The sequence below is a fragment of the Ipomoea nil genome, unplaced genomic scaffold (assembly GCF_001879475.1).
Source record: "Ipomoea nil cultivar Tokyo-kokei standard unplaced genomic scaffold, Asagao_1.1 scaffold1576, whole genome shotgun sequence".
Taxonomy (NCBI): Eukaryota; Viridiplantae; Streptophyta; class Magnoliopsida; order Solanales; family Convolvulaceae; genus Ipomoea; species Ipomoea nil.
The window spans coordinates 5366085-5388986 of record NW_017618004.1 but is presented as its reverse complement, the minus strand read 5'-3'; the positions used below and the strand labels follow the sequence as shown (position 1 = coordinate 5388986).

Genomic DNA, 22902 nt, shown 5'->3' with positions numbered 1-22902 from the left:
TTTAACTTTTTTTCTTTTATTTCAAGTTAATGCAATATTTGGGTTCTTTTTAAAATAATTTTTGTAGGTATTTTTATTTTTATTATGAATAATTAATTATTTTACTGCCTTCAGAGTATTTTTAGCATTTTAGTGCAGTTTTTGTCTATTTATGGTGCATGTTTGTATTTTTTTAAAAAAATTAATACAATTTTATTTTTTTTTTCAAGTGTTATTTTATACTTTATAATTGATTTTCATTTTTTTTGGAAATATTTCGTTCTTCCTTTTTTAGTTTTTATTGAATTTTTGGGGTACATTTCACTCTTTTTTTCCTTGAGTTTAATTTCCCTTTTTATTATTCATTTTTAAAAAAAAAAAAAAATCTGTTAACATTCTTTCGGCATATTTTTAGTTTTGATTATGTATTTTTTAAGTTCATTTTACAATTTTGTACTTATATTTTAAATAACTTTTATACCTATTTTTATTTTTATTTGGAATATTTAATTTTTTTTAGTTTTGATTATGTATTTTCTAAGTTCATTTTACAATTTTGTACTTATATTTTAAATAACTTTTATACCTATTTTTATTTTTATTTGGAATATTTAATTTCTTTATTTTATATGGAGTAATTTTGGCCTTTTTTCTCTTCTTTTTTTTCCCCCAGTTTTCCTGCATTTTTTGATATTTTTTTTTTCGTATAGTTTTTCAAATTTTTAAAGTTTTAAAATGATTTTCAACTTTTTATTTTTCAGTTCATGCAATATTTGGGTTCTTTTTACTTCTTTAATTTTGTACTTCTAATAACTTCTTTAACTCCCTTTTTTGACCATTCATTTTGCTTTCTTAATATTGTTTCTAAGTATTTTTAGTTTTCATTGTTTATTTTCAAAGTTAACATAGGACTTACATATTTATTTAAAATATTTTTTGTAGGTATTTTATTAGAAATATTTAATTCTTTTATTTTCTATAACATATTTTTAGTGTTTTTGTCTATTTAGGGTGCATGTTTGTAGATTTTCAATTTTTAATGCAATTTTATCTTCTTCTTTTTTCAAGTGTGCTTTTTTACTTTTTAACTTGATTTTCAGTGTTATATATATATATATATATATATATATATATTATGTTTTTTTTTCCTTTAGTTATTTTTCCCTTTTTATTGTTCAATGTATTTTCTAAGTCCGTTTTACAATTTAATACATATTTTTGTAATAACTTTTGTTTATATTTGGAATATTTAATTTCATTTTTAGTTTGTTTTTTGGCAAATTAAGTTTTTTTTTCCCCACAGTTCATGCAAATTTGGATTTTAAAAAAATGGATTCTTTTTACTTCTTTTATTTTGAACTTTTTTAACTTCTTTAACTCCCTTTTTTGACCTTTCATTTTACTTTTTTGATATTCTTTCTATGTATATTTGTTTTTCATTTTGTATTTTCCATATTTTATTTTATTTTTTGCATTTTTTTGGTTTTTCTATATTCGTTTTGGTATGTGCTTTAAGTTTTTTCCTTTTGTTAATTCCCCTTGGCAAGTGTTGTTATTACTTTTTAAATTAATTCTCTGTGTTTATTTGGGGAATATTTAGTTGTTTCTTTTTAAGCTTTTATTGCATTTTTTTTTGGGTACTTTTTACTTTTTTTTATGTTTGTGTTTTTTTTTTTTTTTTTTGTTTTTCCATGTGTTATTTACCCTTTTATATGGTTCACGTGTTTATTTGGGGAATATTTAGTTGTTTCTTTTTTAACTTTTATTGCATTTTTTTGGGGTACTTTTTACTTTTTTATTTTTGTTTTTGTTTTTCCATGTGTTATTTACTCTTTTATATGGTTCACTAGTTAAAACTTAAAACATGTGCGAATTAATCCATGCCCAGTGTGTGAAACTTAAGTAAAGGAAAATTATTACTGCTTAATTTAATCGTCATCACAAAAGATTTTTAACTTTTCCAAAGAAAGTCTTAGGTGCTTATTGTAGTATAAAGATAAGGAAAATGAAAATAGAAATTGAAAATACTAATTTCAGTATAATTAATTAATTATTCTTAAGAAACCAAAAAAAAAAAAAATTTAATTATTCTTAATGTGCTTTTGGTTAGATTTGGAATAGTCTTTATTGTTAATATCTCTAATAAAGTTTGTTTTGTTGAGTGTGTTTTCACTACATCTTGTTTATGGGTGCTTACCAATATGAATAATCATATGGGCAGTATACTCTATTTCTCTACTAAGTCTCCAACACAAGTATTTTGAGAGAATAAAGGATTTTTCTCAGAATACTATATTTCTCTTCTAATTCTCTATGGTTGAACATCATAATAACTAATTTATTAAGAGAATAATGGATAAAATTTGTCATTAAAATATAATAATTAAGAGATAAAAAGTGAATGCATGTATAATTAGAGGATTAACCACACTATTTTTACATAAAATTTTAAAAAAGTTTGTCATCGTAATCATAGTCAAAACATTTCATGTATTTAATTGATAAAGATATTATATTTAAACGCTAGATAATGTTGATCAATTCATGATAATAATCAATTAATAATAAGAATTTTATCCATTATTCTTGAGAAAATTTGGAAAAAGTTCATCCCTCATAATTTGAGAAAATTATTTTTATAATATAGATTCAATTGTTTAGTCGACTAATATCTTGGACCGCATAAATCAGTCTCTCATGTTCAAAAAGAGGTAAATAAAATTAATTTAATTTAATTTTGAGACATAATATTAAAATGTAGATTTATGCGCATCAAACTCTCATATTGTGTGAATCAAGTCTTATCTACTTAGAATAATGTTTTGACTTTTGAGAAAATTTGTATTTAGGAGTTAAATATAAGCGAAAATTGGGCAAATATTGTGGGAATCAATCCAAACACCATTGGCTCGCGAGCTGATACTATTCCCAGTCGTGACACCGCGGCGTCTTCCTCACCAAGCAAACATTTCTTCGAATCCAGAAAACCTTCATTCTTCTTCCATGGCTAAATCCTAAACGGGAGCTTAAAAGCCCTCAAAGTCTTCAGAATGAGCTCCATATCCTCACTCTACTTCCTAACCACGACTTCCCACTCGCACTCCTGTTTCCTCGCCCCAAAACCCTCTCCCTCCCTTCTCAAACCCCAGCAGTCCAGTCTCAGTTACTTCGCCAGGAATCTCAATTACAAATTCCGCCCCATTAAGGCCCCGTTTCTGCAAATACGGGCCAGCGTCGATGTCGCGACCACCTCTGATATCAAGCCCGGAGCCGCCGTGGAGAGCGATAAGTTGCCCTCTGACATTCGGAAGCGTGCGATGGACGCCATTGATTCTCTTGGAGGTAGAGTCACTGTTGGGGATGTCGCCAGTAAGGCTGGGCTTCAGTTGAATGAGGCCCAAAAGGCTTTGCAAGCTCTTGCAACGGATACTAATGGCTTCCTGGAGGTAAAAAGTTTGCTTGTTTTAATGTAAAGTTTCTATTTGAATGTTTCTTTTTCGTGATTATTTTACTCGACTAATTAATCTAGCGATTGAGTAATTACCTATGAAAATTGAAAAGAACGGAGAAGGGCACAAATTCTTAGAATTCATATGCTTGTGTGAATATGTAATTTATACACGTAGATATATTTAATTTATAGTTGTTTCAATTAATTTTCATTTGAAACTTTTCGTTAGGTGTCAGATGAAGGCGATGTCCTCTATGTGTTTCCTAAGAGTTACCGCACAAATCTTTCTGCTAAATCGTTTAAGATGAAGATTGAACCACTGCTAGAGAAAGCAAAGGTGATATGTTTTATGTGTGTTGTTGTTCAACATCTTGAGATTAACCTTTGAGTGTTATCTTCTTACCAAATGTTCAATGTTCCACTCCCTTGGTTGCAGATGGCATCTGAATATCTAATTAGGGTTTCCTTTGGAACAGCACTGATTGCTTCAATAGTTATTGTTTATACTGCAATCATTGCTGTTCTCTCAAGTAGAAGGTATCTGCTAAATTATGTTCTTCAACACTTTGGCTCGCCTCTTTACTGATTAACAATTATTTCTGTGCCAATCCCTCCTACAGCTTAATACACTGCCAATTTTTCATCTTATATATCCTTACATGTAACAGTGATGAAGACAATCGTGGAAGACGAGGCAGATCTTATGATACGGGTTTCACATTTTACTTAAATCCGGCTGATTTATTTTGGTAACATCTCAATTTCAACCCTTTTTGTAGTGGAAGCCCTAAGAAATCTTGTTTTATTCATCCTTTAGCTTCATGAAGGAGTCTATTTTTGTCTTTTGTATTTGAATATGTTTTATAGTTATTTCTCGAAATTTTATTAGTCTTCATTGAGGAGAATGCCACATGCCATTGTTGACGGTAGATTTAAATTGCACAAATATATATATATATATATATCCATCCATTTGAAAAGTAGGTAGTTATTTCCCAAGTGATATTCTGGTGCCTGTCTATAAATTCTTTTTTCTTTATTTTGTTTCTTTGATTTTTAAGTGTACTCTATTTATTGCATTTATGCAAGACTTCTGTGATTTAACTCATGTAAAGTTCAGCTACTCATATTTTCTCAAGTGGTTCTCTTTGTTGTCCAAGTTTAGTTGGACAGCTTGATCCCACAAGCAAGACTCTTGCTATGCCTTTATTTCTGTTAAATATTGAGTATATGTAGGACTAGAATAGACCTAAATAACATTTGTTTTCCTGTCATAATTTCTTTTAGGTATTGGGATCCGTACTACTATAGGAGACGGAAAATTCGCGAAGATGGTGGTGGGATGAACTTCATTGAATCTGTATGCAGAGAATGTTAACTGTATCAAATGTTATACTGTTTGAAGCAAATAATGAAACAATGAAAAATCCATGCATGTTTTGCAGGTTTTCTCCTTTGTGTTTGGTGATGGGGATCCAAATCAAGGTATTGAAGAAGAGAGGTGGAAGTTGGTAATAATTGAGCACTGAATTTAGTGGTCCGTTGCTTTTAATGATTACATTTTCAATGTATTGATTATATGTGCGCTTTCATCTTCATAGCTTTCTTGGTCATCCTATGTATCTAATTGCGGTATCATAAATTCCTTTGTTTGGTTTTCTATGGTTTTTTTCCCATCATCTAATTCACCTTTCCACCATGTTGGGCCCCTGTGGGCGGGGAATAAGGAAGGCCTCATTGATTTGGCAGGATAGTCACTAGTCAATGTAATAAAAGTTGGTTCTTGTATGATATAACTTAAGCATAATCTCTTTTTTTTTTTTTTTTTTTTTTTTTTTTTTTTTTTGTAAGTAAACTGTACCAAAAGGCGATGCTTATAATGTTATAATATTGAGAATCTTATTGTCAAATACTCAAAAGTCTGTGTATTGATTTAGGTTTTCCATTTTCCAACACACTGAAGTAAAAGTACCTAAGGTGATGGTTACAAAAAAATGTATTCAATTTTCCATTTTCAAATTTCTAAAATTTCCCTTTCATTTTCCATTGGAAAATATTTTCAAATTGTTTATTTTCTAATTTAGAAAATATACTCAAATTCAAAATTTTTTAATTACTAAATATAGAAATACAATGTAGTTGTAGGTGGCATTAGTACTGGGCAAGGATGAATTTTATTGATCCTGAACTGAAATTATTTCAGGCTTTTCATATACCCTCCTTTATCCAGGATTGGGTATTTTCAAATTGAGAACTTGTGCTGAGTCAAATTGAGTTGAGTGTATTTGCCATATTCTATTCCTTCTATTTCTATTTGGTGGAATATTATTACTTTGGGTGATCTTTTGAAACTTCAAGAATGGTTCTTATAAAGTATTCCCACCTTTTTTTGGACTTAATGACTAGTAGATCCTTCCGTGAATCTCTTGTAGGGAGTTCATGGTCATTCATCATGATCTGCTAACAGCTGGGTGATCACTGACTACCCTTCGTGATTCATGAAATCAATGGGTCATCCCTTGGGCAGTCAACTTTTGCGTCTTTTATTTTGTTCCAAGAAATTGCCGTAGTAGTGTAGGCTATTTTACTCTGATGTTAACTGAAGTCATTAATTCACATAGTAGTGAATTTCCTTTGCCTTTTACTATAGCTTTGAATGAAGATCCATCTTTCTTCTTTTCCTCTTTTAGTTGCTTGCTATGCTTAAATGTATACTTTTAAAATATTCTTTGAATACTTTTGTTTTTCCTAAAATGTTTTGCACAATGGATTTTAACTTGTTTTTACTTGTCTGCAATTTTCAGATTGGGCAATATATAGCATCAAATGGTGGTGTTGTCACTGCTGAAGAACTTGCTCCTTATCTTGATGTTGAGACCAGTAATAAAACGGTAAATTGCTTGGCTTGATTTGCTCTATTTTGGTAATTTACTGTTTCATCCTGAAGTTATTTTTTATGTAAAAATAAATTCTATTTAGATTTAGATGTGACTAGCTTGTTATTTATGTGGGTTATCTTTGCTTGGAGAAATTAACTTCATTTTAGGTCCCCTAATTTCTGTGGGGTTGGTAGACAGTGATGGGGTATGACACTCGCCTTCCTCCTCCCTCTATCTTCTCCTGATGATGCAAGTGATTGTTGACTACTTAGTTTGTTACACAGAAAATTTGGATAATTTACAATTGTTAGATTTCTGATGTTTATATTTAATTGGAATTCTGACAATGTCTATTGACTACTCTTTTACACAATCTTTTAGACAACTGATTTAGGCGTTGGCCTTTGGTTGAGTTTACATTCACACACTGCTACCTTGGACTATTTTGTTGTGCTAATAAATTTAATACCTTGTCTCTAGGATGACGAGTCATACGTATTACCTGTGCTGTTACGGTTCGATGGTCAGCCGGAAATAGATGAGGAGGTCAGTCTCAATATTGACTTTATTGAATTCTTTCTTAAAGGGTCTTAGGGCCCCTGAATGGCTAATAGTTTGTTCCGTCAACTATCCTCGGGGATCACCTCTAAACTCTGTATTATCTAATATCTAGTACTCCGTATAATGTTTCCTCCTGTTGTTGCCTCATTGAATTCTACATGCATCTAGGTGGTTGTGGATTTTGATACAGTCCATATTTGAGGGAATGATGAAACTGCTAATAAGTTACTTAGGATTTTGCTTCACATGCTAATTATTATTGCAGTCTGCTTGTCCCTTGAAAGGTCTAATCTAAGAATAGTAAATTGCACTTTATCGCTTTCTGGATAAAGAATTTAATCAAAGGGGTCCTAGTAACCTTTTATTTATTTATATATTTTTGGGTGGGGGTTTTCTCAAGTGAGGGATGGGGAATTTTAACTGTAGACCTATAAGTCTATAAGTCTAGGAGACCTCAATAGCTTTCTTCAACAGGCCAAATTCTTTGTCTCTAATGAGTTAAATCCAAATCTAATGTCACTGAAATTTTTTCTTAAAAGTGATACTATAAAATAATAGTAATAATTTAAAAAATAAATGGCAATCATAGTATTTTTCTGCATATTTAGAAATCACATAATTCTGGTTGATGCCAATGGAATATTTAATGTTCATTTTATAATCTGATTTATGGGGAAACTAATTTTTCTTCAGGGAAATATTCTGTACCGGTTTCCATCACTCCAACGTACAGCCTCGCGGCAGAGTAGTAGAAGGAAGGAATATGTTGGAAAAAGATGGGCAGATTGGGTTGGAGAGGCTGAGAAATTTCTTAAAGAAAATAAGTTGCAGTTCAGGTATTATTTTCAAGAGTAAATTAATTTGGTCGATTTTACAATTTAACTTTCTTAGTATTATTCACTGTGTACTTTTCTCCATGCAGCAAAACCAGCCTCTCAGAAAGGGCAATGGTGATTGGTTTGGGTGGCCTCAATCTATTTGGTGTCATTGTCCTTGGTGCCATGTTGCAGTATGATTCTACTGTCATTACTACATTCTCAATACGTTTTGTTCTACTCCGTTTTTTCTTTCTAATGGATATACTTGCTTGTTTTCTATCTTGAAGGAATATGTCAGTTAGACCAAGTAGCTTTATCTCTTTTGTGTCTGATATATTTCCTCTACTCCAGGTACGACTTAGTCTCTTTATCCCATTTGAATAAATTTAGGTTTACCAGGATTATTTTATTGTTTTCCTACTATTATTAGAATTAGTATTCATTAGACCTAGGCTAGGGGATATAAATAAATATCTACCCTTAGAAGTCTTACGTGTATTTTAAAGAATAATAGTATCAGTAAATTTCTATCGTAGTTGTGGGTACAAACGCTGTTCTTAGCATGCGGCAGCCTAATGTTGGTGTAGGCTTTTTTCGTGAGAGCATAAACTTCATGCTATGTTATACCATGTCAAAGACCTCTCATTTAAGTTTGTGTTTACGGAGGATCCTTGTTATTTAAACTTTTACATGATTGAATATATGATGCTTTTACATTAACCTTGCAGATTTATGCTGGGTCTTTCTTCACAATTCCATTGATTCGATGGTTTTTCGTTAAAAATAAAAATGCTCAAATTGAAAGCAGAAATAGAGCAAGGGAGAAATATTCCAGGGCTCTTGAACGCCCAGAACTCTCTCTAAGGCGAAAGGTATAATAAGCAGTTTACAGTATATTATGACTTTTGCTTGCTTAAATTCATCCCTTTTTGAGCACCTTCTGCACTTTTGAGCTGGAAATAGAATTAAAAGAAATTCCTCGGCCATTTAAACCCATATTATTCTCAGGGAGCTAATCTTTTTTAAATTTTAGAAATATCCTTGCCTGTTTTCTGAATTCAAAATGACATGGCAAATTATCTTTCTTTTTTTTTTTTTTTTTTTTTTTTTTTTTTTTGGCAATATAGCTTTCTTATAGCTGGTAAATCACGTTCTTGTGTCATCATTTGCAGCTCCTGAGTGCACGGGATATGGCTCAAAGGACTTTTATTGGTCAGGATAGGATTGTTTACAGCACTGACAGAGACTTGTATGAGCAAGATTATGACGCCAAACAATGGGACCAAAGGTTCCGTGAGATTGAGAAGTCTGATTGAGTCTATGATTTGGATTTTGTTTTCACATTAATACATGCACAGGAAGAGAGTATTTCGCCACTTGTCCATAGATGGTCGAGGCAAGGAATGCTTAGATTCATGACACTCTGAACACATTATTTATGGTGCTGACCTCGATCGAGTGCATGGCAAAATGCATACGGCTTGGATTCAGTGAAATGAATGCCTTGTTTACTTTCTGGTGTAAAATGTTGTATTCAAGAAGCATGATTCCTAAAAGCTACCCCATCTGTGCTTGTATATGTAATTGGAAATAAGTAGTAGTCAGTCCAAAACTCGGCTTGATTCGAGATGAATGATCAAAAGTATGTGTGAAGCTGACACAAAACAACTTATTTCACTACCCATTCATTCTCCCAAATTTCTCATCCTCCTAACGTAAGTGTTTTTAATTTTTTTTATTTTTTTTTGGGAATGCACATTCGTTGTGGAAACTTTGAAATGATTTGTCAATTTTTTTTTATTTCAGATTCCAAAAACAGGAGATGAGAAGGGCAATGAGTTACTTTTATTAAAAGATTTTGATTTTCAAAGTAAAATACTCCTTGTCTCATTTTGCCGGTCTTATTTACTATATTCATTGATTAAATATCTTTTGTTTATTTTCTTTAATAATTTTTAATTATTTTTAAATTTAATAATACTTTTAATGTGAATTTTAAAATATAAATTTTATATTTTATATAATAATATATTAATACTAAATAAAAAATTAAATTAAAAATAATTTCAGTCAAATCTCATTAACTGACTCAGACAAACATAATGAGATGGAAGGAGTAACAAAGAATAGTCAAATAAACAAGATAATTGAAATTAAATTTGATAATAAAATGCAAAAAGTTATGAACCAAACACCCCCAAAAGGGGGAAAGAAGCTGGTATATATATATTGTGAATTGTCATTAAAAATGGAGCTAAACATGATTGAGATTTAGAATACTCCTTTCCCATTCAAATACACCCAACTTTTCCACATCCTTGAGCGAAATTAACTTAGAATACAATGAATTTCTTGCAAGCATCTTTGAGGCTACAAGTAGAAGCATCTGGCAAGCATGGATTTCTTCGATTTTCTCAGAATCAGTGAGATTGGAGGAATGATCTTTCCATGGCTGATAGAATGACCTAAATGCGCACATTATAATAAACCAATTTAGCATTATACTACTAATCCAACCAAAACCATGAAACAACACAATTAGGATATTACCATCTCCAAGCAGAATTGGCTTCGGCAGGGCAACGAATTTTTGAGCAGAGAGCAGCTGCATTGCCAATCAACACTTCTGATCCTAATATTTAACAAATACAAACCACCTTTACCAAAAGCAGCTAGGATTTGTCTCTGCAAGACAAATTAAAAAGCGAGAGAAGGGAGTACAAGTGTACAACCCCTCTGCAGCACTAAGAGGGACAGAATCTCTCTCTCTCTCTCTACACACACACACACATATGCAAATAGTATGCAACAGCACATGCCAATATGTCAGTCCCTTAAATGATCTAGCCTGCACTTGACTACAACCAGCATAGTATATAAAATAAAAGAGTTGCATCCTTTAGATAAGCTACAAATGTATTTGATGTACAGGCATATGGAAATCGAGATATTTTACTTTTCAAGAATTTTGTATGGCCACTCTATTTGAGGGTTTTGTGTGGGTGTGGGTGGGTGGTGGTGGGGAAGGGGGGGGGGGGTTGGGTTGTTTCATGACACAAACCAGTCAAGGCTAATCAAGTTTATATGGAGTAAATTTTTCCCTCCCAAGATCAAGGAATGTAAGTTATGATGATTAAATAAAATCAATATAAGAATAGAGTGAACCTGAAGAAGCAGGATTCTTAAGAAGTAGAAGACAAAGCGCAGAAACAGCTGATGGAAGCAATTTGAAGCTTGTGCCCAGTAGCTGTTGCAGATAAAATATTGATGCTGCTAAGATCTCTTGGCATGCAAATTCCTTACCATTCTCCCTATCACTTTCCTCATTCCACTCCAATAAACAATGCAAATTAATTAGTTTTGATCTGTCACATGAATGACTCGAATCCAATTTACTAAGTTTGTATGAAATCTTTCCAAGGATCACCGAGGCAGTCAGCCATCTTAAAAGCTTTGATATGAGAGAATTTTCTGTCTCTTCCTCAGAGGATACATTCAGAGGGAAACAACATTTTTCCACCTGAAGCACTCCTTTTGTCTCAGATTGCAGAGCAATTGACATAGCCCAGTTAATGAATTTGGAAACCTTTTTGCAGTCCTGAAAACACATTACAAAAGTAAATGTTTAATGGCATAAAGATATACATCCAAAATCACAAAATAATTCAGTAGTATATGCCATTTTAAGATCATAAGATACTTCGGCATCAGTAAAAATTCATAACATGAAGTTAATAAATTTAAGACTTAATTAAGGTGGGAAAGGTCGGGTAGGGCATCAAATTACTAGTGCTCATAAAAGAGTGTACCATTTGTAAAATAGCAACTGGAGGAGTGCTCATAAGTATAGCTTCAAGTCCAGTCTTGGCAATAGGGCTGTAACATCCATTGCAACATACATCAATGGCTTCACATAAGTGAAATAAGCCCTCAACTGAGAGAGTGAAATGCGGTTGATACACTTTCCTCTTCTGTGATACCTTCCATGTCAAAGTCAATATTTGTAGAATCAACTTGGTAAATGTACTGTGTTCTTTTAACATCTGAGCACCTTCAACTAGGATTTGGCACAAATGGCAGGAGAGTTCAGAGAGCTGTTCTAGGGCATATTTTTGCAACCACTCAACAGTGTGTCTGAAGAAGATGATTTCATTGACCACCTAAATGAAGAAACGGGTAAACACCAAATCAAGGAATGGCATATAAGGGTCATGCTAGTACTTTATTTTATCAATATGAAACATGATTAGTGGATAAAAACAATTGTGATGTGCTTGTTCATTTTATCACATAAATCCCATCATCACAGGAATAAGGAGTCATTTAAGAAGAGCAACTGCCACATATAAACATATGGAACCTTGCCTCAGAAGCACTTCTTTCAAAACATAAGGGAATCCTTCTTTTATTAATTTTGGAAGTTAAATTAATCTTTTTGGCAAAAGAACTTGAACACTAGATGGTAACTTTAACTTGGAGCAGTAAATATATACCTCCAGGACAACAGCAAACTGAGCAAATGGAAAACCTTTCCAGTGATCGTATTTAATTCCACAGAAGGATGTAACAACAGAGGACAGCCATGAAATCAAGCCACAGTTTTCAATTAAGTGTCGAGCCATTCTAGATAATTTGGCAGACTTCTTCACAGTCTGCAAGTTAACCATTTAAGTTAATACAGACCCTTGTGTTCAGAGTCTCAGTAGTCAGTAAATTCAATCAAACAGCTTACCTGAATAATTAATTCCTTTGATTCATTATCAGCAAGAGGGGAGACATAGAAACTTAGAAGGGTCTCAAAAATGGAGTTTCTGATATATATATGAACATCATCATCCGTGTTCAACCCTGAATACAAAATACGAAGTATCCACAACCTCTCTGTTCTGAAACTAACAGAGTCACTCCAGAGCAAATTCTGGAACAATGGTATGCTCTGTCACAAAACACAAAGGGATAGAAGAAAAGACAAATTGTTATATTGGATATAGACTGGTGAGTTGCTCAATTAATGGTCACATGATAGTATGTGACTAATCTTCATGATGGTAGGGCACAATGGATATGCACATGAGAACATTTTTCAGAAAAAATACCTTTAGATTCACACTTGGAGACTGCATTAGGTGCTTAGTTATAGTTGCATAATGGTCGTGTGAAGGATCCAAAAGCACAAATGAAGCCTCTGCAATGAATATAGCAGTTACAGAGGGAATTTTTTGCCAATCCTCTTCTATACAATTCTGCAAATATGACAGTAGGAGTTGAAGTCGCATTACATCCTTCTTCTTCTGACATTTCTGCAGCCAAAACTACAAACTTTCAGAACTATGATATCAGATAAGAATTTGTAAACACCTATTCATTCAGACCATGTTAAAGTCCTCAATGTCATGCTTAAAGCATACTTATTGTGTAGTTAATCTGTGGGATTAAAAAGAAATGTACCGTGCAATGGATACAAAGTTCTTAATAGCAATTCTAGAGATTATCTTATTGATGACAAGAAATTGACAGGATCTATACATTAATTTTTACTGGATGTCATCTTTTCCTTTTATAAGTAAGGATTTTATTGGGTACCAAACAGCATAAAGCACAAAGTATAGAAAGATCAAAGATCTATACTTTTAGTCTATCCAAAAACAATCTACCATCATAGGACTATATTTCCCTTAAAGTATCAGCCACCACAAGCGCATTTTTCTGTTCCACACTTCCATGATAGTGCTCCATATGGGATCACATCAGATTTTCACAAGTGAAGAAAATGTCACATGTGAACATTGATACTCCTATTTAATATGTTCATATTGATGATCTATCAGTTATCAGTATATACTAGAAACTATGACATTATCAAAAGTTTTTGCTTTTGAGAATACCACAGATTTAGCCATTTAGGCTTATTATATAAGGCAGGTTCTCTTTAAGTGTGACATGCATGGAATTCTTGCAGAAAAAATCTCACCCAGCCAAAAGGGTCTAGAAGAAAACTTTATTTGCTTTGTCTATGACTCTACACCGCAAAGACTTCAGATTATTTGTAACGACATCTGCAGTAATAATCTTTCCATTTTTGACAAGTACGAGAAAATATTTATTAATAGTACCTATAGAGTATATCTGAGTGTTATAATCTAAGAATGGGCTAAGGTCACTCAATTGGGCTATAATGCACAACATCACCAATCATACTCGAAGAAATATTGCAATAACTAACCTCTAATGCATTCTTGAATTTTTCAAGAACCCCGTATCCTAATTTCCTTGTATCATCATCAGGAGAAGATATACTTGCAAGTGAGACTGCTAGCAGGCCTAAATTAGCAAACTCAACAGGTTCAATATAGCCCATAGAAAGACAGTGAAATGATAAGCGCAAGATGAAGATGGGATCATATATATGTCTGTTCGCAACTTCTGCAGAACAATCCTGCCAGTAAAAAAAAACATATGATGGTCTGCAGTAAGATGAAAAAATATTTGAAGACAATGAAAACAGAACAAATCAACCAAACTTATAGTATCGAGGCTGTGCAGTAAATAATTAAATATACCTCATGCATAGAATCAAATGTATCTTTTTGAACTTTGTTTACAACTCCTGGACCATTTGGCCTCCCATAGGGAAAATAAAGCACAGTACTTGCACACATCTTTGGATCAATTGGAAGGTTTTCCCTGAACTGAATTTTTCGGCAGTCCTCTGCTACTTCAGCATCACTTAGATTGCATGAAACAGTCTGCACCAGCTCCCGCTCTTTCCTGGCTTTCACAACAGCATTACCCCATAGATAATCCCATTCAGCAATACTTATGTTAGAGTCACTAATTGACTTGATTTCATTCACAAGATTGTGTATCTCAAAGTCAATGTCACATAGGGTTGCATTATAAGAAGATAGTAACAAAAACACCAAATCTCTCAAATTTATACCAATCTCTTGTGCAGGTTCAATATCTACCTGTCGAGCCTTTACTTGGAATAATACCCTAAGCAATTTAATGAGTTCCAACTGCTTCAAATGTTGCTTAGACATTTGCAGATTGTCTTTCCTGCAAATGGAATTATGATTGAATAGAGGGATGACAAAAGATCTCATAAGGCTTGGCAAGGGAGTAAATGTCAGACCAAGTTGGGAAATTCCAGTTGACAAATTGGAAGAACAGATGGCTGTTTCAAATTGGGAGTGAGCAACCATCAATTGAATTATTTTAACACATGAAAACTTTCCTTCAGATAGTGAAGAAATAATGTCTCGGAGCTTCTGCAGTGTCATGGGATCATCAAACCTATGCCAAAAAGTTGTCTTGGCAAGTTTAACTATGAATGGAAGAGAATCCAACTTGACAAGACAACCATGCATCTCTTTAGAAAGTTCCACAATATTTCTCAAGATAAGAACTTCCAAAAATCTGAACACAGAACAATTTTCAACTTCCATTTGACAAGAGTTATCAGCAGTCATTGGAAATTTCTCAACAATCTTTCGCCAGGAAGAGACCAACATTTTCAAAAGCCGGATTCTTGATACGTCTAAAGTAGAATGCAATTCTGCACAAGTCTCCATTTTGTCTTCTTTCAGCCCAGAGGAAAACTTGTTATGTTCAGGAAATAACAAAGTTCTGCACAAGTTTATCTTTGCAACAGTCCTATTAACAAAGTTCAGGGACTGCTCTAGTGAACAAGTACCTACTTGACTAGGATCAAAATCCAGAAAATCAACACAGGTACTTTTTTGTGGGCAAACAGAGTCAAATAGTTCCATGCGTGCCTCAAATTTCACCAAATACCCTGTTAATGCAGAACAAAGTTGCACCATAAGAACAGATCTTGAAAGCAGATTGCAGGAGAAAATATCCATAAATTCTTCAATTGATAAGGGCAGGTTGTCAAAAGATTCTATGTCAAACATGTCTCTGGTAACATAGCACTTCCAGTCAGAGAAAATGTGCAACAATATCCTCCAGTAGAAAGAAACTATTTTCTCAAAATATTTAACTTGGCTCCCAGCTTTTATAAGAACTGAGTCCAAATACAAGAAGACTGTGGGAAGAAGCATCAATAACTCAGGATCAGAAGGATTAGAAGTTTCTCTTATTGCATTGGTCTGCAAATGGACCTGCTTATCAATCATGCCTGATAAAAGGTGACCAAATATTGACAGATGTAGGGGGCTCATTTCTGTGGCAAGGAACAACAGTTCAGCTTTTCTTTTGTTAATTTGGAACATACAATAAGACAGCAGGTTTACAGGAATGTTCACTATAAATCTTGATATAGCCATAACTAATGTGGGATTTGACTGCTGCATAACTTTATGAGTTTTCACAACTTTAAAGGCTTTAAGCAAACACATATCAGCAACATCCAGATGAAGATGAGTGGCAATCTCATATACTTGCAAAAGGATTTTCTCAAGGAGGACAATGTCAAATTGTTCCTCTAGCATTCCCCAAAACAAGTCAGATAATGGTCTTTCTGAATGTGGCTGCCACATACATGCTGACAGAGAATCGAAAACAGATCCTGCAATGTGTAGACCAACACGGAGGACAGAATCTCTAAGGGACTGCTGAAAGGAATTGTCCTCAAGGTCTATTCTGGAGAACATCCAATGCACCAATTCAAGAAGCTCAAAGGGAAATATGAAACGCTTTAAAGTGTGTATAGCATAAATTGCTGGAAGGAGGGGTGTCAAGTCTTTAGATTCTATACATTTATCAGTCCTATCCTTGAATGTCAAAAATAGTTTCTGCACCACATTTTTGAAAGCCTTTGTGACTTGTCTGGCATGACAAGCTTCAAATGAAGAGGTTTGGCCATCACAAAAATACAAGAGCTCAAAGGTTGTTCTCAACAAGTTTATCACATGTAGATCCATTTTGTGAATCACCCTCCATTTATTTGATTCGAGAAATTTGTCCATACTGTCCCCACTAAATGTATCTGTAAAATCAGCATTACAGGGCAAAGGGCATTCAAGTGATGCTGCGACAACTGGGTGATAGAAGATAGTTTCAATTAGTTCTTGAACACACTTGGTTGGTAAAAGAGATCTGGTGCATTTTGAACTTGCATCACCTTTTGTGTTAAGAAATTGTCTTAGCATGCGATCCACAATATTGAAGCACAATTCAGAAAGCATTTCCAATTCCTCCAATGGTTCAACTCGATAGGATATGTGTGCTTGATTAAACCAAAATAGGACATAGAGAAATGAGGATACAATATGATCTGGTGTTCTCTCAGAGAGATTAGCCAGAAGAAGATTGTGCAAACCCTGCTGTGTGGACAAATCAGATTTATAAATGCTTAGAGTAATAGGAAAGAGCATACACAATGATGCCTCCTTCAAGAACAGAGAAAGTGCAGCAGAGGCAAACTCCATTGAATCAATGTCACCAAATTCTTCTGTTCTTCCTTCTTGTAATCCAGAAATAGCACTTTCCAGACCAGTGAAGAACATTTCTGGCCATGTTTTAGAAACATCAATGAGAAGACTTGGTTCAAGGAAGAATATTGACATCAAGAGTGAGAAAGGCACTCCAAGCATTTTCTTTGAGACTGATACAATTACTGGAAAATTTTGTAGTAAATCAGCCCGTTTAGCGCATATCATTGAGAAGGAAAATCTAATCATCACCTCAACCAATCTCCCATCAGACTCAGTCTTACAAACACTTCTAACTTCACGGAGAATACTTGAGTAAGAATTCTCATGATGCCCAACTTCTTCAATGGTGGAAGAGCTGCTGCAAGTTTGATTTTCTAAAATGCTCCAGGAGAATTGGATTAATTTCGTCAAAGGCCTCCACTCACAGTAACCGCTGGAGTCATCAGCCACGTTGAGATACACTTTGAGTCTTTCAGAAAGCAAAGTATCAATGAGGGAAGCTAACACTCTAGCATCAACCTAACACATATCAATTAATGGGTGCCAAAATGTTAAGCATCTAAATGACCATCAAAATAGAAATGATGAGATATCCCATGAATGATAAAATACATCACCTGAGTTTGCAGGATATACTTAAATGTGTTGGAAACATATAACGATATCATCGACTTCTCAGCCAGAGAAAAGGAACCAGATTCAGCACATAGTAACCTTAGGCACTTCTCCATGATACATATACTGAAACAGCTAAAATTAGCTGATGATATATGTGCTGACATCATAAGATGTTAAAGTGTTAAAGGCTTAAAGCAATGAGAATGTTTCGTATATTTGAATAAATTATACAAGATAAATAAATTGCAATAAAATTCAAATACCTTTACCACCTTGTGATTTGTGGATATAGGACCTCAATAGATCCATATATTTGAATAAATTATTACCAGCCGTTGAAACGGCATCACATAGGAAGGAGAGAACAACAGAGGACAATTTTCTGAACATTTCTCGTTTCACGTCTCCAGCAAGAGCACTGCCTTCACTGTACCCTGGAATAAATAAGAACCATGTACATACTTCCCTTGGATTGTTATCAAATGCACCAGTACTTAAGATGGCTGCTTTTGCCAGAATGTATGCTTGATCTTTGACACTTTTATCTGATGAATAAATTAATAAATTCAGAAGTGGAAGTAGATTCTTGTACAATTGTGACTGAGCTCTGAAGGCAGACTCAGATGTGGAGGACCAACCAATATGCTCAATGAGCAAAGATAACAAAGACTGCTGCAAAATAATTGGCAATGCTAAAGGATTGCTCGGAAGAACTTTGAAGAAATCAAACGATCCCTCCAACATATTGGGCATAGTGCGCTGCAAAAAAGTAGAACATCTTTTTTTAACAAAGCAATAAACATGGGAACAATTCTCCTTGGAGGAAGGAACTAAGAAACATATTTCAGGCTTGAAGAATAACTAACTTCTAAACTTCTATGTAATTATGCATGTAGATTATTTCCTCTCTTTTATGGATCTTCCTTCTCTTTTTTTTTTTTTTTTTGGTTAAACCAAAATGTTGTAAAGATTTTATGTGGAGTGTCTAATGCATTCTAAATAGGTAGGAAGTTGAATTTTTATAGAACTAAGTTGATGCGAAAGGATAGTCTTCAACAAGTCAGCCCTCAAGTACAAAGTCATACAATTGGATTCAAGTTTACGGAATTAAATAGTCCATAGCATTAACTACATATGCTCAGTTGCAGCTAAATTTTTCATTTATCCGGTGGCTCATGCAAATATTGATCAAGGGTTGAAAACTTACATAGTATAATTTCAGAACATCAAGCAACTTCGTATAAAAGTGTGTTTCTGCATCTTCAACCAAGTCCTTGAAAGAGCACAAATTCTTGGACCAAAGTTCTCTTATAAGTTTTAGAAAGTGGGTTTCATTTTTAGACTGAACTGGGTCATCTTCATCAAGGACTGCTTCACTGTCTCCCTGCATATCTACATCTCCATGGGTACTACTAAACCCACTGACTATAATATCAGTATCCTCTTCCAATTTTTCAGTTTTCAACTTTTTCCTGCTACTCATATTATCTTCAAATGGAATTTCTGAATCTGCTGCTCTTTTGGCACATGATTCCAGAATTCTATAATATCCATTAAGTGAAGACAATAATGAGAATAGAACTTGAGGATCAGGAAGCAAAATCCTGACTTCATTCACTATATCTAACTTGAGGGATGCCCTCAGATGCATCATTTGATTATTGGAAGAGGAGATGCAGTTTAATGCATCAATTAGAGAGTCAAGAAACCTCAGTGACTCCAAAACGAGCCTCAAAGTTCCATGTTTCACAAGGGGATCAGAATGAAGCAACCCTTTATTGATAATCAGCCGAGTAAATGGACGTGGTCCAATGCATTTTAGAATATTTTCGACATCTGGACTCTCAAGACCTTTTAGCTCCTTCAAAATATCAACAAAACCAAAAGCATAGCCATCACGGACAGAGAGAATGACATTTGCAGCCAGCAAAGTGGTAGCAAACCTGCAAGTATTCTAGTTATCATGTACAGACAAGATAATGATAGCAGGATTAAAATTAATTCTGATAGTAATATAATCTAACCAGTTAGGTGACGCAGGATCTTCAGTGTTATAAGGGAACTCATCAAAGTAGGCAGAGCCTAAGGATGGTTTCCCTTTTACAATGGCAAGAAGAATGTTTTTATGGTACTCAAATTCTGTAGCTCTCAGCTTCTTCATGACACCCAATAACCGCCTTGGATTACCTCTCAAAGGGCTAGGAACTCTATCCGGATCTGGCATCAAACCATTAGAAGGGTCAGTACAAACCATTAGCAAGACACTATGAGCTAGCTCCGCAGCTTCCCCGCCATCCTCTCTTCCAGAAATGCTAACCAGCTGCTCCAGAGTCACACTCCCAAAAAGTACACTCCTAAGTCCAGGGGGCACCAATGAGTCAGGAACAAGAACTCGATCTCGCAAAGTTGAGAGAACATATATCACTGTATCATCATCATCATTTCCTAACCCTCTAAGCACCCCTGAATACATATCCTTCTGTTGCAACACTCCCCTTAACAACCTCGCACTACCCACTTCCAAGAAAGACATTGCAAACTTCACAAATGCCTTCCTAGTGGAACGATGTTTCTTTCTCCCTTCAACTTTCCTCACTTTCCACTCAGCTAGCTTCCCAAAAATTGGAATCTTAAAATCGAAATCCTTCGCCACCTCCCATGCTAGCCACGAACCACGCCTCACAATCGCAGATAACAAAGACAGCACTGCATTCTGGCGCTTCCCGTCTTTGCTGTTCAACTCTCTGTACAAATCCCCCATCTTCTCAACCACAATCCATCGCGCAAACTTATCCAACTCCGAGTTATTTTGGAGTTTCCCGTAAGGGTGGCTGAGAATAGCTGCAATCAAATTGAGGATATTCGAAAATCCAAAGTTGCCTTTTCGGGACTCCCATACCTGCGAGAGCTCGATGCATTTAGGAGAGTTGCTGATATATAAACGAAGAAATTCGGGACCAGATTCAGACTTTAGCAACTTGGTGATATCCTTAGAAGCTTCCAAGCATAGCTGAAGCTCCACAGAGGTTAAGTTGCGGAGGAGTTCCTTGAGCTTGGCTTCAACGGAGACTTTGCCCCCGAATTGGGGGAACTCCGATTCTCCACCGCGGTGTTTGTCGTCAGCATCTTCCATTAATGCTCTTTACCTTACCAGTCAAGTCTTTTGAAAGGAAGAACTGATGAAGAGTGATTGAGAAAGAGGGGCTGAATGAATAAACCCTAAACCCAGGCCTTAAACCCTTCTCAACTCGTTTCTTTTTTTTTTTTTCTTTTTAATTTTAATTTTTTTTGGAGGGAGAGATTTCGATATCAGGGTTTACCTGCCAACAACTGAGGCGCAAATTTTACTATGTTTATTTTTAAGTAGTATAATTGAAAATTAATACGGAATATTTAATTTAATACATTAAAAATGAATTTTATGTCAATGATCTACTTTACATGTAAACAATCATAGTGTAATAGTTGTTAATCATTCTATCATAGACTTACTCAAATAAAATGATAAAATTTTAAGAATTAAAACTTAAAGTATTCACTAGGACTATGTGGTCCAATGGTATCCGGGTTGGACTTCCACTTGGAAGGTTGTGAGTTTGAGCCTCAGGTTGAGAAAGTATATGAACAGATACTACAATGTAATAGAGCTAGTAGCATTCAAAAAAAAACTTAAAGTATTCTTTTTCAAACTTTATTATAACTTATTATATATATTTAGTTATATTGAATGTACATAATATGTTAACTAAATGTACATAAATTATATTATGGTTTGCAACACTAATCTATTTTTTTTTTGGTGTCAACCACACATTGTGGTCCGGATCTTTCTCTGTCCGTTTGCAACACTAATCTATGAAAATACCTATAACTAGGTTACACTTCTTATCCAATAAAGCCCGTTTGTTAACCCGAAAAATAGTTATTATTATGTTTGATTCGTGCTTTGACCTAAGAAAGTTTTAGTCAATTAGTGAAATGGTTCTTTGAAATTTGAAAAAGATAAATTCAACTTAGAGGTATAAATTATTTTTCATAAATAACATAAATTTTGTTCTTTAAATTGTACTTGTTATTTCCCGCTTCCAAGTGCAGGGCATTCAATTATTATTATTTTATTATAAAAAGAAAAAGAGTTAATAATCAAAATGGTCCATCGACTATGCCGTAATTACCAATTTGGTCCTCGACTATCATTCTTATCCAATTAAATCCTCAACTATGTAATTTTTATCCAATTTAGTCCTCCGTTAGTTTTCCTGTTTGTTAACCGTTAAAACTGAGGGCAAAATTGTAATTCAACAAGCTTTCCCCTTCCTCCATTGACGCAGCAATTCTCCAGTCGTGTATTGTACTGTAGACATAAATTACTACTATAAACCCTTCCTCCAAACCTATATACCGACTATAACTCCAGCCGGCTAAACTTTCCTCGTTCCGGCGTTCGATCGATGTCCCCAATTAAACACCATAGTCGGTTCGAGTGAAGAAGGAAATTGAAGGCTTCATATTTGAATATATTTTAATTGCTTTTCATTTGAGAAATTTATCGCAAGAGATTTACCTCTTACCTAGAAAAAAACAGGGCTTCAGTTTCTGGCAAAGGGTTGCTGATTGTAATGGAGAAAGGCAGCGGCAGTTGTAATTCGGACGCCGTGTTAATGTGTCATCGAATGCTGCTGCAATTTGGGTTGCTGCTATTTATTTGATGCCTTTATTCCCATTATATGTTTTTTGAAATGCTTTTCTCATGTTTATATATATATACACATACACTGTTGTGAGGTTTGTTAGATTTGTTTGTGTTCATAATCTACCAAATATGTTGTGTATTGACCGAGAAGAATTGTCTTCAGCGGAGGAGGGGGAAAACTTTTTGAATTACAATTTTACCCTCAATTTTGACGGTCAACTAACAGCTAAACTAACGGAGGACTAAATTGGGTAAAGATTACATAGTTGAAGACTTAATTGGGTAAGAATAATAGTCGAGGACCAAATTGGTAATTACGACATAGTCGAGGGACCATTTTGGTTAGTAACTCAAAGAAAAATATTAAACATACAACTGACGTTCACAAAACAACCACTCCATGATGTGACAAAATACTAGATATTCCGTATTAATTTTTCTTTTTTAAATATAAATATAAATTTTATATTTTTAATCTTTAAAAAGTATAAGTAAATAATAA

The 22902-nt window shown here is 34.1% G+C and overlaps 2 protein-coding genes across 4 annotated transcripts; one reads left to right on the top strand and one right to left on the bottom strand.

The window, feature by feature from the left end:
- The first annotated feature begins 2852 nt into the window (after positions 1-2852).
- Positions 2853-9388, top strand: LOC109190632 (uncharacterized protein At5g03900, chloroplastic). Its single transcript, XM_019341164.1, has 13 exons — positions 2853-3425; positions 3660-3767; positions 3867-3967; positions 4099-4179; positions 4718-4790; positions 4876-4941; positions 6235-6321; positions 6790-6855; positions 7564-7706; positions 7793-7879; positions 7976-8039; positions 8417-8560; positions 8861-9388. The coding sequence occupies exons 1-13, from the start codon at positions 3030-3032 to the stop codon at positions 9002-9004; spliced, it is 1560 nt and encodes a 519-aa protein (XP_019196709.1). The 5' UTR covers positions 2853-3029; the 3' UTR covers positions 9005-9388.
- A 499-nt stretch (positions 9389-9887) lies between these two features.
- LOC109190705 lies at positions 9888-21002 on the bottom strand. 3 transcript variants are annotated; one of them, XM_019341266.1, is made up of 13 exons: positions 19732-21002; positions 18915-19650; positions 17971-18466; positions 17707-17864; positions 14249-17608; positions 13912-14124; positions 12785-12988; positions 12421-12624; positions 12182-12340; positions 11498-11848; positions 10854-11286; positions 10239-10320; positions 9888-10153 (listed from the first exon to the last, which is right to left on the bottom strand). In XM_019341266.1, exons 1-13 carry the CDS (start codon positions 20838-20840, stop codon positions 9943-9945), a joined length of 7716 nt encoding a protein of 2571 aa, XP_019196811.1. In that variant the 5' UTR covers positions 20841-21002; the 3' UTR covers positions 9888-9942. The 3 variants fall into 3 exon arrangements, with proteins under 3 accessions (XP_019196811.1, XP_019196812.1, XP_019196813.1); XM_019341267.1 differs by having other exon boundaries at positions 10239-10322; positions 10859-11286; XM_019341268.1 differs by having other exon boundaries at positions 17980-18466.
- Between the last annotated feature and the right edge of the window lie 1900 nt (positions 21003-22902).